Source organism: Budorcas taxicolor, chromosome 15, assembly GCF_023091745.1.
Source record: "Budorcas taxicolor isolate Tak-1 chromosome 15, Takin1.1, whole genome shotgun sequence".
In the NCBI taxonomy this organism is placed as follows: Eukaryota; Metazoa; Chordata; class Mammalia; order Artiodactyla; family Bovidae; genus Budorcas; species Budorcas taxicolor.
Window position 1 is genome coordinate 3,977,906 of NC_068924.1, and position 18,212 is coordinate 3,996,117.

General features: G+C 40.1%; 1 protein-coding gene across 1 annotated transcript in view; it reads left to right on the forward strand.

Annotated features, from left to right (window-relative positions):
- PDGFD (platelet derived growth factor D) overlaps window positions 1–18,212 on the forward strand; it is a 277,802-nt gene that overhangs the window by 175,683 nt on the left and 83,907 nt on the right. The window contains exons 3-4 of the mRNA XM_052653124.1: window positions 749–953; window positions 5,324–5,504. Coding sequence (XP_052509084.1) covers window positions 749–953; window positions 5,324–5,504 — 386 coding nt within the window. The remainder of the gene's footprint in view (window positions 1–748; window positions 954–5,323; window positions 5,505–18,212) is intronic.

Genomic DNA, 18,212 nt, shown 5'->3' on the forward strand with positions numbered 1-18,212 from the left:
TAGAGTGTGGATACTCTTTATGGACTGGGTAATTTCATAGGCTAATTAGTGGGAGGATTATTCCAATTATTTGGGGGAAGAGGCAGGGATTTTTAGGAATTTGTTCACAGCACAATATTTGACCTTTTATGGTTGACCTCAGAACTGTCGTGGTGCCAATGGGCGTGTCATTTAACACGCGTAAGATGAAGCACTAGGGCTACTTGCAAGTTGGCACTTCCGACATCTTGGACAAAGTTAGTTCTAACCAGTCTTCATCATGGTTACATCATGCCCTGCCTGCTTCCCTGCTTCCCTCCTGTTTCAACTGTATGTGTGTGTGTATATATATATATAAAAATTCACAGACCCACACAGTTCAAACCTGTGTTGCTCAAGGGTCAGCTATGTTACATGGAAAAAAGGAAAGATGAACTATTTGAAATTACTTGCTCATTTTAATTCCAATTGAAATGAGTCTGAGTTCTGAGATAATTGTTAATTTTGCGTGTCAAAAACAATCTTAAGAGCGCTCCCAAAATATAAAATATTAGAAGTCAAGTCTAGATTTATGAAGAATTGAGGAGACAGGGGTAGTAGAAAAAAACATGGATGTTGTTTGTTTAACCGCAAAGCTGCCATTTGGCCTTAATGTTTTTAAACAAAATCAAGAAGTGTTTTGCAATGTGATGTGTTTTAAACTGTTCTTTTTTTGCTTTCCTGTAATTGGAGCAACATACTAATTTCTACAAGTTGTGACTACTAACAGAGAGCAATCACCTCACAGACTTGTACCGAAGAGACGAGACCATCCAGGTGACAGGACACGGCCACGTGCAGAGTCCCCGCTTCCCAAACAGCTACCCTCGCAACCTGCTTCTGACCTGGCGGCTCCATTCCCAGGAGAAAACAAGGATACAGCTAGCCTTTGACAATCAGTTTGGATTAGAGGAAGCGGAAAATGATATCTGTAGGTGAGTGTGAAATAAAGTCCATATTAGGGTAAATTCCAAGGTGAAGAAAAGATTTAAATCATTGCATCAAAATTCTCATTTGGGCCCTATCCAAAATACGTAACTTCTTTTTCAAAAGCCTTTATGTCCGTCCTAATGTACAACGTAAATTGAAGCACAGTCTGTGTGGAGGCCTGGTAACCTGGCATGACTCACAGAAGCTCACTCCTGCAGCTGGCACAGCCAGGCTGTGTGATTTCCAGAGAAGGGGGATCTGGGTGATTCTTTTTTCTGGGCCAGACCCAGAACCACCTCTGTGAGCGGCTGGACACATCCAGTGTCCCGGGTCACCAGCAACCGTGTCCCGTGGCTCAGGTGCGAGCTTCCCAGGACTTGAGGCGTGTACCCACTGCTGGGCTCCAGGAACTGACCCAGCCCTGGGAGAGGGTGATGGCAAGGACCCTGCCAGGCCTTTACCTGAAACTGTAATTTTAAGGCTGCAGATAGATGTAAAAAGAAAGAGAAGGCAAGCTCCCAAGGCGAGTGTGCTCCTCCTCAGAGGTCTGTTCTTCCTGCAGTTTTGGGGTCAGCAGAAAATGAAAGCTGCACTGAGATAGCCTTCTCCCTTTTGAGCATATTTTTCTGAGCAAGTCTTGGCTGCTGTTCTTCAAATTGTCCACTCACAGCATCTTATTCCCTTAATTAGCATGCGTAAGATGCGGAGGATTTTTTCTTCCTTCCTGTACTTCACTGCATGCACTTGTTCTGCATTGCCAATGAACTACTACTAAACTGCTAAATCCTTTCAGCAGGTTTATTTTACTTTGAATAATAAAAATCAGGTGCCTCAAATTTGGCTGTCCTTTGTTGCATGCTTATTACGCTGACAGTTTTTATTATGTTGCTTTTTTTTTTCAAGAATACTAGCACTCACTTTCTAGGACCATAGAGGGTAATGTATGCCGGAAAGTAAAGATGAATACATGCAGGAAGAGCCAGTTAATATTTACAGAGAGAATAAGCTTGAGGAGATCTTGTGTCTTTTCAACCTTGAAAGGGAGACTTCATTTCCTGTGCTTAAAAAAAGGGAGAGAGAGAGATCATGTAAACAGACACCAAGGCCAGTGTTAAAAGATTATTAAAGATGATGTCATTGAAGAGATACTGGTCTCCACTCCCGTGCAGGGTTTTGATCTGGTAGTGACTAAACCCTTTGGGCGTCCTGACCTTAAAAGTAGGAGAGGAAATTAAGGACGACATTTCCCTAAGTGGTGTCCAAGTCTTCGCAACCCCATGGACTGCAGCACACCAGGCCTCCCTGTCCCTAACCATCTCCCAGGATTTGCTCAAATTCATGTCCATTGAGTTGGTGATGCTATCTAACCATCTCATCCTCTGTCGCCTCCTTCTCCTCCTGCCTTCAATCTTTCCCAACATCAGGGTCTTTTCCAATGAGTCAGCTCTTCACATAGGTAGCCAAAGTATTGGAGCTTCAGTTTCATTATCAGTCCTTCCAATGAGTATTCAGGGTTGATTTCCTTTAGGATTGACTAAAGGATCCCCAGACCATTCATCAAATCAAGTTGCTCCTAAAAATTTGTAGAGGGAGGTAGTGAAGTAAGAGGTAGAGGAGAAAGGAAGAAGGGGAAGAGTTCAGGACCCTCTCTGAAAACCAAAATGGAGCTTTGAGAATGAAAATTGTACCAATCGGTTATCTAAAAAACAAAAGTGACCTCTTGCGTTATTAAAGTTTAAAGTATACTTTTGCTTAGTGTAGTGAATATGATTCACATACATTGTATAGAAAATGTAATGAAGTTGTTTCTTCCCATCTGTTGAAAAACTTCCTTGATATCTACATTGTAATATTTATTGGTCTAATGATGATTCTGTCTTAGTACTTTTCACTTTCCAACCACCATATATCAAGTAGTTAATTTGCATAGCACTCAAGAGATATTCAGCTGGTAAAATTACATAAACCTTCTTATTTTGTTCGTTAGGAAACTGAGGCAAAAGAGATAAAAGCCCCACAGACTATTTTCAGTGAAACTGAGCCACCATTTTATTATGCTCACCTGCTCCTTAGATCACCCTGCCCCATCCAATAAGAGCTCTGAGGTGTATGAAGACTAGTTAAACCGTATTGGGTTTTCTTCATATTCAGATGTGATTGTTCTCATGCTGACTCCTTTTGGTAATCATGACAGGAAAATATAAAGTAAATATGAGACTTCTGCCACTGTTCACCCTGACTGTGTGCCCTGAGTGTTCATCGTGTGCACTGTGACTTTAGCATCTAAAGTCATATGGGGAACAGGTGACTGAAGGGTGGGGTACTGATGACCAGAACTGAAAGGCACACAGTTCAGCTCTCAAGTAGAATGTCTGAAGATGTGGGGTATCTCAGAAGAAGTGATTCTGTCTCTGAACGTGTTTTACTCTACAACGAAAGAGTGGAATATTGTTCAGGGACTTTGAGGATCCAATGGCTCCATGGAATATCTAAAATGCCTCTCCTGTCTTTTTCAATCCTGCAATTCTCTGTTTCTCTGGCCAGTGTCAATGATGAACCCATGGTCTTACCCTCATTCACACACAGACCAGATATATTCAGTACTGGCTAGGGCACATCACTGCTAAAGGCATGTGCTTTTGATTATGATAAATGCCATTATTTATGATACAATCCTTCCAAAAGATAGGTTCTACAAAGAGAAAATAGTTGTTTATTTTCTAATTTTACCATTTATTTTCTACAATGAAATTGCTGATTTTTTTATGCTGTGTAGGTATAGACCATTTCCTTTCCTACAGAAATGCTGGATGTGGTAAAATAATTCCAAGTGGGAATTTGTTTAAAAATTTGATACAGTAAACATGTGGGTATATAATTTAAGCTACAGGCTTCCCCAGTGGCTCAGCGGTAAAGTATCCGCCTGTAATGCAGGAGATGCTTGTTCAATACCTGAGTCAGGAAGATCCCTGGAGGAGGTCCTGGCAACCCACTCCAGTATTCTTGCCTGGAGAATCCCATGGACAGAGGTGCCTGGAGGGCTACAGTCCATAGGGTCACAAAGGGGGACATGACTGAAGCAATGGAGCATGCATGCACGCACACAGCTGGAGCTACATCTCCCAAAATATGACAAGAGATTCTATTTATTGGCTTCTCCAGGAAAACCGTTATAATCTAGATGCTCAGAAAGTATCCTGTTTTGATTTTTGACAATTTAGGAAGTGTTAGGAGGCTTCCCTGTTAGCTCAACTGGTAAAGAATCCGCCTGCAATGCAGAAGACCCCTGATCAATCCCTAGGTTGGGAAGATCCCCTAGAGAAGGGATAGGCTACCCATTCCAGTATTCTTGGGCTTCCCTGTTGGCTTGGATGGTAAAAAAATCTCCCCGCACACTGTTTACAATAGCTAGGATATAGAAGCAACCTAGATGTCCATCAGGAGACAAATGGATAAGAAAGCTGTGGTACATATACACAATGGAATGTTACTCAGCTATTTAAAAGAATGCATTTGAATCAGTTCTAATGAGATGGGTGACTGGAGCCTATTATACAGAGTGAAGTAAGTAAGAAAGAAAAATACCAATACAGTATACTAAAGCATATGTTGGAATTTAGAAAGATGGCAACGATGATCCTATATGTGAGATAACAGAGACACAGATATAAAGAACAGTCTTTTGGACTCTGTAGGGGAAGGCAAAGGTGGGATGATTTGAGAGAATAGCATTGAAACATGTATATTATCATATGTGAAACAGATCTCCAGTCCAGGTTCGATGCATGAGACAGGGTGCTCAGGGCTGGTGCACTGAGATGACCCTGAGGGATGAGGTGGGGAGGCAGGTGTGAGGGGGGTTCATGATGGGGAATGTATGTACACACATGGCTGATTCATGTCAGTGTATGGCAAAAACCACTACAATATTGTAAAGTAATTAGCCTCCAATTAAAATAATAATAATAAAAAAAGAATCTCCCTGCAATGCCGAAGACCTGGGTTTTGATCCCTAGGTTGAGAAGATCCCCTGGAGGAGGGCCTGGCAACCCACTCTAGTAGTCTGGCCTGGAGAATCCCATGGACAGAGGAGCCTGGTGGGCTACAGTCCATGGGGTCACAAAGAGTCAGACATATCTGAGCAACTTTCACTCACTCCAGGAGGATAGGCTGAAAGCGTATAAAAGTTTTTCCTCAGAATAGATTGTTGAAGTTTGAATTTGAGCAATCTAATCCAAGAACTGGTTTTTCTTCTAAACTTCATTTCAGATAATAGGTCATGAGAAATCGCATATGTTAGTTTTAATTTCTCAGTGAAAGTATGAATTTCAAAGTGCATTTTAATCAAAATGTATTTATGTTAAATTGGTACCAGGTATGATTTTGTAGAAGTTGAAGACATATCTGAAACCAGTACTGTTATTAGAGGACGATGGTGTGGACACAAGGAAGTTCCTCCAAGGATAACATCAAGAACGAACCAGATTAAAATAACGTTCAAGTCTGATGACTACTTTGTGGCTAAACCTGGATTCAAGATTTATTATTCTTTTGTGGTAAGTAGCTTAAGCACCCTATGATTAAAAGCAGACACTGGTTAAATGAAGTTTAGAGATCATTTTCTGTGATTAAATTCAGTGGTGTGAAATTGAACGAACTGCGTTAATTGTCTGTGGTATGGTTTGTCCCTGCCTTGTGGCCAAAATGTTAAAACTTTCTTTAGTGAGGAATGCCATTTTAGATCTGTTAAATCAATGCTTGCATCCCAAGCATTTCGAAAGAAAGCACAGTGAATAGAAAAATAAAATCATTTACAGTAAAGCATATACCATTTTCCCTTTGATTCAGCAAAATAAATGTATAGCCAAAGAGAAGGTATGTGATATTTGAGAAATTTTCTATGTAATTCCAATCACAGAAGAGTTCCAATGATTTCAGTTTAAATTTTGACCCAAATTTGTGAATGACTTATGTTATAATCATAGAACCTCAGAGTTCGCAAGCATCTTAAAGATTGGAATATACTTCAGGACCCAAAGATTGATTGATTTTTGCCTACTCTACCCATGTTTATTTTTGCCCTTACATCTTCTTAAGCACCTCGGCAGCCATTTTAAACTTTAAATGCTTCTGTTAGAAGATGTTCAACCTCATATTGAGGTATAATCTACCTTGCAGTTAAGTCTAGTTGTTGGGTCATACATGGTCATGGATCTCCTTTACTCAGTCATTCATTAGTAAAACAATATAAAGTTCCTTGGAGGAGGAAATGCCAACCTACGACAATATTCTTGCCTGAAAATTTCCATGGACAGAGGAGCCTGGCTGGCTACAGTCAGTCCATGGGGTCACAAAGCAACTGAGCACATGCGCACACGTAAAGCTCCTGCTTATTATCAGACACTCTGATAGGCGTAGTAGATAAAAGGCAAGCAAGAGGACAGGGTCCTTGAACCTCCTGAAGTTGATAGTCTGGTGGAAATGACAGCTAAAAAGCAGTAACAACTAATGATGAGTAATGAGACAGAAGCCTGGGTGTTGCAGATGAAGCGCAGGGAGAAATTGGGATAATTTTGTCTATGTGTTACTTTTAGGATAGATTAAATATCTCTGAATCCTTGAGTCGTCTGTAGCATATTGCTTCTTGCTCACCTGGCAGCAGCAGTAACTCTCATTCAGTTTATTGCTACCCCTTTTCAAAATGTGGTTGCCAAAATAGAACACAGTACTACAAGTGGAGTCAGTTTGTGTGGTTTTTCCTCTTATGAGTTAAATTTAGAGTAGGAAAAAAATCTTGATTTTTTCAAATCAAAAGTGGTTTCTTCTCTCTTTTTTTTTTTTGCATTATGATAAGTTATTAAATACTAAGCAAATTCTACATCAGAATAATATAAATGAAAAAATAGCATGTGGTGATCTTGGTTCTACTTTAATTTGGGAATAATCCATCAAGCATGATATACATTATTGCATACTCATGCAGGGCTACTCAGCATTAAAATGGAAGTATGAACCTCTGGTTTCTGCATTTCTTTGCTTTTAATGTGTTCAGTGATGCATCTGTTCTCAATTTTTCATGGACAAAGCGGTCTCAGCATGTCGGAATGGTGATGTGGCAGAATGGCTTAGTTAAGGACCTGCTTTATTCCCTCAACGTATCAAGGCCTGTTAGTGCTCATGTTTATGCTTTTTGTGAAACTTTGGTTATGACCAAGTTAAATGATCCATAAGTCAGAAACACACTAACTCTAATATCATGCCTTTAAGGCAAAATAACTCCTTTTCGTTGAAAAAGGCAGTGCAGATGTGGATTTAAGGAAAAGGGAGTATTTTTGTTTGAGGTGTTTTGGCTTACAGTGCAGGCTTGTCACTCATTTCCTGGCTGCTGTTAAGTGGAGTATTGGATAGACTGTAGTTTGGATGTAAACTCTTTGGCATGACTCCACTCACTTACTTATTCACCTCCACCAGTACATTCAGTTGTGTTTTTTAGAAATGATGGCTGTTGTACATTTTTTTGTTATGCCAGCCTCTTGGTCTGCATTCATTGCAAATAGCTCCAGGCTCTCTTTTCACTCCTAATAGGCTTCTGGCACTAAATATGATCAATTAGGGCCAAAGTGCTTTGGTGGCTGAATTCCAAGAGGTAGAATGAGCATAACCTTCAGGTGTATATAAACTCTAGATCTGTGTGACTTTTTGATAAACTCTTCTACTTGAACCTTGTTCAACAGGGATCATTTATGGCTTGACCAATGCTTTGGAAATGTCATTTTATTGATGCTTAAATTTTTCTTGGAGAAACTTTAAAGCAGAGTTTATGAAATCAAATGCTACAGAGACCAGACTTAAAAGTCTTAGTGAGCCCTATATAAAATTAGAGGGAGACAGTGGGATTAAAAATAGTGAGCCCTGATGCATATAAGTCATATCATTATGCTTCCCGCATTATACAGTGCTGTATGTCAACTATATCTCATGAAACTAGAAAAAATGACAAGCCTCCTTTAGGTGTATTTAAATAATGAATTTTAAAATGTTCTACAGACCTAGAAAGCCTCTCGAATTTGGAGGCAGCTGTTTTGCAATTGCTCCTTAAGGCATGGCAGGTGCTGGGGAAATTTGGACTGATAATAGTTCCTGAGCAATCACTGTGCTCTTAGAAAATGGAACATAGCTATTTGGATAAGTCAAAACCACCTCCCTTCTCATCTCCACCTTGCCACTTCTCAGCCTTCCATCAAACACCTCTCTTTTTCCTACCTCAAGACTCTCCTGTTGTACAAGGGCCTCCCTTGAGGCTGTAAGTTACAGGTGCCCAGGACCATAAGAGCCCACTGCACCAGAATCACATCTACATGATTCTCATGCTTATAACATTTTTAGAATAAGTCTGGTGTACATTTTTAGTCTATTTTTCACTCCAGCAAAGTATGGGAGACTGAGTAATGGGATAACATCATGAACACTTAGTTTTGGTTAGCCATTATTCTTATAATTGCTACAATTTTGTCTGATGTGCTAATTCAATCATTTACTTTTTTTTTTTTTTTTTCAGCACCTATCACAGTCTTTCCTAGGGCCAGGCAGCACAGCCATAGGGTACCACATTGCTATAAAGCAAATTTTGATTCAAAGAATGTTTCCCCAATTATTAATGTGTGATATAGAATGAGTCTCTTACCTTTTGGTTTTATATCCATAAAATGGGGATAATAATTGGAGTTGGTGTGAGATTTTAAATTAATAGCAAATACTTATAATAGCACCTAGGATATAGTGGAAGTGCTCAATAAATAATGGTGATAATGATCCTATCTTTGCCATCACTAAGTGTGTGTGTGTGTGTCTCCTCCAGATATGATCAATAGCAATGAACTATTTGAAGGCAGGACAAGTGTCCTGTGTGTATTCTACACAGTGCCTTATACATGGCTAGTTACGATCCTTGTTGAATTGACTCCTACTGAGAAAATGATTCAATTTCATATTTCAATTTTTTCTCTCCTACTGAGTTTTCTTTCCTAATTTCACTCACTTGAGGAGGATAGATAACCATCAGCACTTCCCAGGTGGCATAGTAGGAAAGAGTCTGCCTGTCAATGCAGGAGGTGCAAGAGACATGTGTTCAGTCTCTGGGTTGGGAAGATCCCCTGGAGTAGGTCATGGCAACCCACTCCAGGATTCTTGCCTGGCAAATTCCATGGACAGAGGAGCCTGGTGGGCTACAGTCCATGGGGTCACAAAGAGTCGGACACGACAGACCACACAACACAGTAAAAACAACAGATACCATCAGAGAGCATAATGAAGCAGAATGGATAATGTTATCAAATTGTTAGCAAAATGTGTTAGTCTAAATAACTTAGGCTCTGCCATCGCAAATATAGTTTACTGGGGAATGAATGGATTGATTGGATTGTTAGGAATCTTTTTGAAGACCATTAAGTAGACTATTGGAAAGGTGTCAATTATTAGACTCCAAGCGTGTGGTGTGCAAAGAAGTGTGCAAGCATGTGTGTGAATTTCAGCTCTGCTTCTCACTGACTAAAGGCTCAGTTTTGTCATCTGTAAGATTGTGATCATGCTGCCTGACATGCAATTAACTAGTTATTGGGTTAAGTAGCATTTGTAAAGCACCCTGCCTGGACCTTGGTAAAATTACACAAATATCTACTGCTCTTATTGTTATCATTATCACTGCTTTAATTATTAATGTATCATCAGGTGATAAGTGAACTTGGCAGACCTATACAAACAGCCCAGTTGTCATTGTGTGTGTGTATGTATGCACATATACACATATTTCTGACCAAAATTCACTTCTGACCTCCAAAGTAAAAGCATTTGATTTCATATTGTGACAAACATTAAAAAGCCTTTTATTTGTATATATGTGTTTAGTCAAAGTGAAATTGAAGTCGCTCAGTCGTGTCTGACTCTCTGTGCCTCCATGGACTGTAGCCCCCCAGGCTCCTCCATCCATGGAATTTCCCAGGCAAGAATACTGGAGTGGATTGCCATTTCCTTCTCCAGGGGATCTTCCTGACTCAGGGATCAAACCCAGGTCTCCCACATTGCAGGTAGATGCTTTTACTGTCTGAGCCACCAGGGAAGCCCGTGTTTAATGAAAAGTATATTTTAATTCAAAAAATTATTTTTAAAACTTGTATTGAAATATAGATGATTGACAACATTAAAATATTAAATATTAAAGTAAAAATTAACTTCCTTGAAAGCTAGCCCAAACATTTTTGTTTTATTAACAAACTCTAGTTTATTTTTTGAATTGAATTTAATAATACATTATAAACATTTTCTAAGATTAAAAAAGCAATTTTATCTGTTACTTAACTGTGTACCTCTGTAGTTTGAATCAACTTCAAGTAGCACAGTTAAAATTTCCACTGAGGTTTAAACTCCACATGAATCATGGTTTTGCATTATAAATAATTATTTAAAATAGATGCAGAAAGGGAAGGGGATGGAAAAGAAGAAGATGAGGTTGCAAAGAAAAAAGAAGAATAAGGCCAATGAGTTAATAACAAAGATTCTGATTTGTAGCAGCTTTCACAGATTCTAATTTTGCTCACCTAAAACTTGCCACTTGGTGAAACAAAAACAAAATAATGATGGGCAATTCATTATTATTCCCATAAACTAAATTCTCAAAGCTAGAAACTAAAGGACCTTATTCACTTTCTCTACAAAATGTGGAAATTCCATGTTTAATTCCATTGTCAGATCAAAATTGTTGAAGGATTTTGAACATCCCTGGTTGTTCTGACCACGTCAGCCAGGACTATATACAGAGCCAAGGATTGTCAAGATGAGGATGGTCATCACATGGCAGATCCTGTTTCCCTCAACTTCAGTATATCCTACTGAAGGTTTGGAAATATGAGAGATGCAGTATTATTTATTAAATGCCTACTGTATGCTAGACCAAGCTCAGTCTAGGGTCCTGGAGATACAGCTGTGAGAAAGATAGGCAGATCTCTGTCCTCAGGATCTCACGCAGTTGTTCAGTTGCTCAGTCATGTCTAACTCTTTACGACCCCATGGCCTGCAGCATGCCAGGGCTCCCTGTCCATCGCCAACTCCTGGAGCTTACTCAAGCTCATGTCCATTGAGTTGGTGATGCCATCCAACCATCTCATCCTCCATCGTCCCCTTCTCCTCCTGCCTTCAATCTTTCTTAGCATCAGGGTCTATTCTAATGAGTTAGCTCTATGCATGAGGTGGCCAAAGTATTGGAGTTTCAGCTTCAGCATCTGTCCTTCCAATGAATATTCAGGGTTTATTTCCTTTCGGATGGACTGGCTTGATCTCCTTGCAGTCCAAGGGATTCTCCAGAGTCTTCTCCAACACCACAGTTCAAAAACAGCAATTTTTCATCGCTCAGACTTCTTTATGGTCCAGCTCTCACATCCATCCATGACTACCGGAAAAACCATAGCTTTGACTACACTTCATTGGCAATATCTCTGCTTTTTAATAGGCTGTCTGTTTGTCATAGCTTTTCTTACAAGGAGCAAACATTTTAATTTCTTGGCTGCAGTCACCATCTGCAATGATTTTGGAGCCCAAGAAAATAAAATCTGTCACTGTTTCTGTTGTTTCCCCATCTGTCTGCCATGATTTTAGTTTTTTTTTTTGAATGTTGAGTTTTAAGCAACTTTTTCATTTTCCTCTTTCACCTTCATCAAGAGACTCTTTACTTCCTCTTAGCATTCTGCCATAAAGGTGGTGTCATCTGCATATCTGAGGTTATCGCTGTTTCTCCCTGCAGTCTTGATTCCAGCTTGTGCTTCATCCAACTTGGCATTCCACATGATGTACTCTGCATATAAGTTAAATAAGCAGGGTGACAATATATAGCCTTGTTGTACTCCTTTCCCAATTTTGAACCAGTCCGTTGTTCCGTGTCCGGTTCTAACTGTTGCTTCTTGACCTGCATACAGGTTTCTCAGCAGGCAGGTACGGTGGTCTGGTGGAAACAAACTAAACATTTACGTAAACAAGAAAGTAAGTACATATATACAAACATAAATTTTTTGAGGTTCAGTAGTAACTAGAAAGAGGATAAAAGAGAATATTGTAACAGAGGATAACTGGAAAAAGACCACTTAGAGAGTCAAAGGAGATCTGTGTGTGTAAAATTTGAGTTGATACCAAAAGAGGAGCCAGCAGCAGCAACACCATGTGGAAGTACGGGAGAAATGCTTTAAGAAAAAAAGACAGCAAATGCTAAACCTTGGAACAGAAAAAAGAAGACTCTTTTCTTTGATAGCAGTGAATCTCTTGGCATCGTGGGAATCCAGCCACTGTAAGGAGGCAAATATAAGAGAGGGAAGTAAAACGGTAGCTGATTCCTCTCTCAGCAAAGCGTCAGAAGGTTTTCTTATCCTCATCTGAGCCCATCCTATATTGTATGTTTCTCAAATCTTTTAGTACTTAGACCAGGTGAGGTAGCTAAAATCAGAGAGTTAGCTCAGGGCAGATACTAAGAAATTATCAACAAGATGACAAAGTGTGGAGCAGAAAGAAAACCCAGGGTCATGGTCTGTGTCAGACAGGAGGATAGTACATGCATACCCCCAAGGCCCCAAGTGAGAGTCAGAGCAGTAAGATGCCAAGTTGGCAAGCCCAGGGGCATCAAAGGATACTGGTTGAAGCAATCATTCCTAAGGCCAGAGTCTTGTTGCAACATTTCTTAGGCAAATGTAGATAAGTATTCTTATTTAAAGTTTTACAGATGTTCTAAAATTTCACCAATTACAGAGAACATTTTTTGATAAACTAGGAGTCTCACTGGGAAGGTTAAGTAAATCAGTTATTTTAATCAACTTGCATTCAGAAAACCTGAATACATAATGAGAAATTTGATTGAGTTTTTAGGAAAGTAAAAAGCAAAATTCAATATAGTCCTGGGGCAAAGGATAATTTAACAAGGAGTATCGCTAGGAGAATTTAACAAGCGGTATGTTGGCTTAAAGCTCAACATTCAGAAAATGAAGATCATGGCATTTGGTCCCATCACTTTATGGGAAATAGATGGGGAAACAGTGGAAACAGTGTCAGACTTTATCTTTTCAGGGCTCCAAAATCACTGCAGATGGTGACTGCAGCCATGAAATTAAAAGACGCTTACTCCTTGGAAGGAAAGTTATGACCAACCTAGATAGTATGTATATTCAAAAGCAGAGACATTACTTTGCCAAAAAAGGTCCGTTTAGTCAAGGCTATGGTTTTTCCAGTGGTCATGAATGGATGTGAGAGTTGGACTGTGAAGAAAGCTGAGTGCTGAAGAATTAATGCTTTTGAACTGTGATGTTGGAGAAGACTCTTGAGAGTCCCTTGGACTGCAAGGAGATCCAGTTAGTCCATTCTAAAGGAGATCAGCCCTGGGTGTTCTTTGGAAGGAATGACGCTAAAGCTGAAACTCCAGTACTTTGGCCACCTCATGCGAAGAGCTGACTCATTGGAAAAGACTCTGCTGCTGGGAGGGATTGGGGGCAGGAGGAAAAGGGGACAACAGAGGATGAGATGGCTGGATGGCATCACCGACTCGATGGACGTGAGTTTGAGTGAACTCCGGGAGACAGTGAGGGACAGGGAGGCCTGGCGTGCTGCGATTCATGGGGTCACAGAGTTGGACACAACTGAGCAATTGAACTGAATTGATGCCTATGTCTAGAAGCAAATGATAGTGATTGAGGAGAATAAAAGGAAATGGGCTCTTACAGATGGAGTGGGGAGCAAAAGAGGAGGGGATAGGTAAAAATAGGATTAAGGAAGCAGGAGAAGACAAGAAAGTGAGGTAGAATGAAATCCTGACAGTATTTTCCCCTGTGGAATTCAGGGCATTTTTGCTAGTTGTATATTCGTTTCGATGCATTATTTAAGGACTTTTTATTGGGCACCTATTATTTTTCATGCACTTTGATCAATACTGGGTAATGAACAGAACACAACAAGGATCCTATCCTTGTAGAACTTACTGTTTGGTAGACACACTCCTGATGATGATAAAAATATATTATAAAATAATAATAAATAAGAGCATATAACTCTGGGTTATTGTGAGGAGTAAATATACAGACCAATGTATGTGAAGTGTTTAATGCAGCATGTGGCATATTATAATCTGCTTCTATTAAACCATGCATTGCTTGAAGACTGATTGTAAGAAAAAATACAGAATCTTGGAGAACCAGTGCTTAGACCAACCCTCTTCTTTTATAAGTGAGGCAGCAAACTCAGGTTGGGAAACTTTACTAGTGAAACAGTGAACACAGCTTGTGAGTTTGTGATCACAGAGCTCACATATATTTGTTATCCAAGAGATATGAAAGCTGTGGACCCTATCCAAAGAAAAATAAATATATCTAAAGCTTACACAGAGTACCAGGGAAACCCCCTTTATCTTATCTGTGATGGCCCTTAGATGCAGTTAAAAACCCCACACATATTGCCTCTGCATGTTCTCTGATTTGGGGAATGTTTTCTTCCATTTTAGCTAGTCCTCCCCAACATAAGCAGTGTTTGAAATAGTACTTTATTACTGTAATTAATTTTCCTCATAAAACCCATGCACTAATCACATGAGCAGATGACTCCCCAGGTGCTAAGTAAACACATTTCCAACCTTGCGAGGGATGCTGTATAATGACACCTGGACAGTCCAGTATCCTGTTTATCTAGTATTAAGTTATACAGACTTGCCACAGGTAAATTTTTTATCCCTAAAAATCATAAAGATGCACTGATATTAAATAACTGGACCTCTTTATATACATATCATTTTTTCTCTATAACTGCGCTTTTTGATGTACTAATTTTGGTAGATGAAGAAAGTGAGAAAGTTGAAGAAGGAAAAAGCTATTCAATTATATTAGAAAGTGATTTGCATATTAAAATCATGCTTACAGCAAGAGCAGTATTTCTTTCTTAAAAAGCTTTGAAGAAGTGTCTCTCAGTAAGAAAATATCTCTACCTAATGTTCACTTATCAATTCAACAGATAATTCTGAGAACTTACTGTGGCTAATAAGAAGAAAATTATATTCCTTTGAGGGGGAAAGACATATTAATTATAAAACACTATGAATTGCAGTGATGAAATGTGCATGGAATATTCTGGGCACACAGGGAAGAAGAACGCTTAATCTCACAAAAATGGGACTTGCTGCTCTAAGGAAAGAAAAAAGAGTATTTTTTCCCCTCTACTCGCCTTGGTTCTGTTTTCAACTGTGTAAATTAGACTGACAGAAACCAAATCAACAAGAAATAAGCAAACAGATTATTCACACATACATATCACACACACATGGGAGTTACTCAGTGTTGAGTAACTCAGAGTGGTGGTTAGAATATGGGCTTATATAACATTTTAACCAAAGGATAATACATTTTCAGAGAAGTGACAAGACAATGGAAAAGGACTTTGAAGATTCTAGGGCAGAAAATTTTGGAAAGGTACATATATGGGAGAACAAATGGAAGCAAAGGACTAGTAAGAAAAGTTTGTTATGTGGACTCTTCTGGTGCCTCAGTAGGCTGCTAAGGGTGCAGTCTTCTCTGATGAGGGGAGAGGTGTGACCTTTATGAACTTATATGCTTCTAGGCACATAGAGGGAGAACAGAGACCTTTCCTGAGCCTGCTTCTCAGTTGCCTTCAGCTCAATATAACTATTAGGCCAAAGTGGCATATTTGAGGGTGGCGTATTCCACTATGCTTCTCTGGACTGGGTCAAGGAAGGGAGCAGACCCTAAGAAGAGAATGCTGCCTAAACAAGAGCACGAAGTCAGAGAAGCCAGACATTTCAGAGTATTCTGATGAGCTAATTCAAAGGATTTCAGCTTGAGGCTGCTAAGCATTTACTATCTTTCTTTACTCTTGCCAATAGAAAGGAGATGCATGCATGCATGCTAAGTTGCTTCACTCATGTCTGACTTCATGCTAAGTTGCTTCACTCATGTCTGACTTTTTGCGACTGTATAGACTCATCTGTCCACGGGATTCTCTAGGCAAGAATACTGGAATGGGTTGTCATGGCTTCCTTCAAGAGATCTTCCCATTGCAGGGGTCAAACCCACATCTCTTACTTCTCCTGCATTGGCAGGTGGGTTTTGTTTTTGTTTGTTTTTTTTTTAACTACTAGACTCACGTGGGAAGCCCAGAAAACAGAAGAAGTCAAAAGATGATGAAAGAAGCAACTTTATTAATGGTGGTCCATAAAATGCCAAAGCTCAGGACTTCCTTGTAAAACTAGAGTGGAGAATTAGGCTGTGACCCAAGGCCAAAGTTTGGGTGCATCAATACTGTGATACAAATTCAGGATCAAGGATTCTTTCCAGGGCTCTATGGGGTATACTTACATGCCCCTCCAACTGCATGGAAGATCACAGGCCTGGTTACAGATACTCTCCAGCAGTGGGGAGAAGGCACTGAGGACAGGACAGCTGACTCCAGGCCCAGCCATGCTTGGCAGATGGAGTGGAGGAGAGCTGAGACCCTTTCCAGGGGCTGACATCAGAAACAGGCCACCCAAGAGAGCAAAGGGGAGAGGGAATGGGGATGGGAGCGAAGATAAAAGAAGTGATGAAGGGAAGGAATCCATGAAGGAGAAAAACAAAAATGTCTGCTAATGTCTTTATGTCGGTGGGCTGAGGCAGGAACATGGAGAGAAGCGTTTCTCCTCCAGAAGAGCAGACAAAGCTCTTTGTGCTCCTGAAGGGTCCAAACCCGCAGTGATTTTTGTGGGTTTGTTTTTTTTTTTTCAATCAGTCATCTTTGGTAGCAGTCCTTGGGGACTCAATCCTACCCACCTCTGGTCCTAAGGATAACTGGGTGACCTCGTTCCTCTATATAAGAATCAGCCATTCTGTCTGGGAGACTGAAGATTCCTGGAACACTGGGGAGATGCCAGTCTTCTCTCCCAGGTGAACCAAAGAATGATTAATCAATCATACAGACAGGACTCATTTAGCCTTGAAAATAATCACTCGTAACATCCCTTTATCAGTGGGAACGTGGTGGATTAAGGCTGACCTCCATTCAACATTGCTTCTTTCACCTGTGAGAAAATTGCGTTATGTATTCAAAGTGACTCTTCCCTTATTTTGCAATTGAAAATAGGAGCCAGGCAGGAAAAAAAAAAAAAAAACAAGTAGAGATTGAAAAGGTATGGAAAAAGAGAGACATGAATACCTAATCAGGTGATCAGTGCTCCTTGGCTGGGCCCTGCTCGCCACTTCCTTACTGACCTCCCATCTCCCTGCCTTCCATCTCTCCTGCACGTGACTGCCAGAGGAAGAAGCAAAGCTGTAATCAGGGCACTTTCAGCTGAAAACTTGTAAATGAGTTTCAGTTTCCTGTGGAGTTCTGTGCAGCTGCCTCACTCAGACACCAAGACTTCTGTGTTCTGATCCACCTCACATTCTAGCTTCAGTTCTGCCCTCTCCTTCCTTGGATTGCTCAGTCAAGACCTGCAGCCATATGACCAGGCAGTCCATACTTCATGATTGTCCTCCCCTAATTTCTGCATTAACTTTCCCACAGATACTTCCTCAAGAATCCAAGCCCTCCTCTCTCTGTCAGACATATTCATGTCAAAGATACCACTTGTCAGCTGCTGCTGCTGCTGCTAAGTCACTTCAGTCGTCTCCTTAGCTCCTTACCCACAAATATGCCTTCCCTTTGTCAGGCACCCATCTTGCTAGTCTTTATCAATATTATGGTTTTTGAAAGAAGTAATGTGTAGATATCCCAGCTGGTTTTGAAAATACATAGAAAAGTAAAACAGAAACTTGAAACCCACCAATAGCTCCCATCAAGTACAACCACTGTAAATATTGTGGATCTTTCTTTCCAGCTGTTTTCTTAACCCATAGAAACCTATGCACAGGTCTCAGTGTCTCCATTGGAGTGAAAGCTCCTGGAGGGTTGGGAGCCCCTTATTCCTGTAGGTCTAGCACAGGTCATTGTACTAAGTAGGTCTTAACATGTTTCATTGAGCTGAACCAACAAGTAGTACCAACATTGAGTACCTGTGATCCATCTGATCGCTTGGAGTAGAAGCAATATATGGGTCTGGCCAAAAAGTTTGTTTGAGTTTTTGTATAGGCTGCTAAGGAAAAGCCTAAATGAACTTTTTGGCCAACCCAATATAAAAGCAATCTCCAGTGATCTATACAGAGACAATTGATTATCTTTTTTCAGACTTAGGGCCAGAAAAACTCGCTTGCTCTCACTTTATT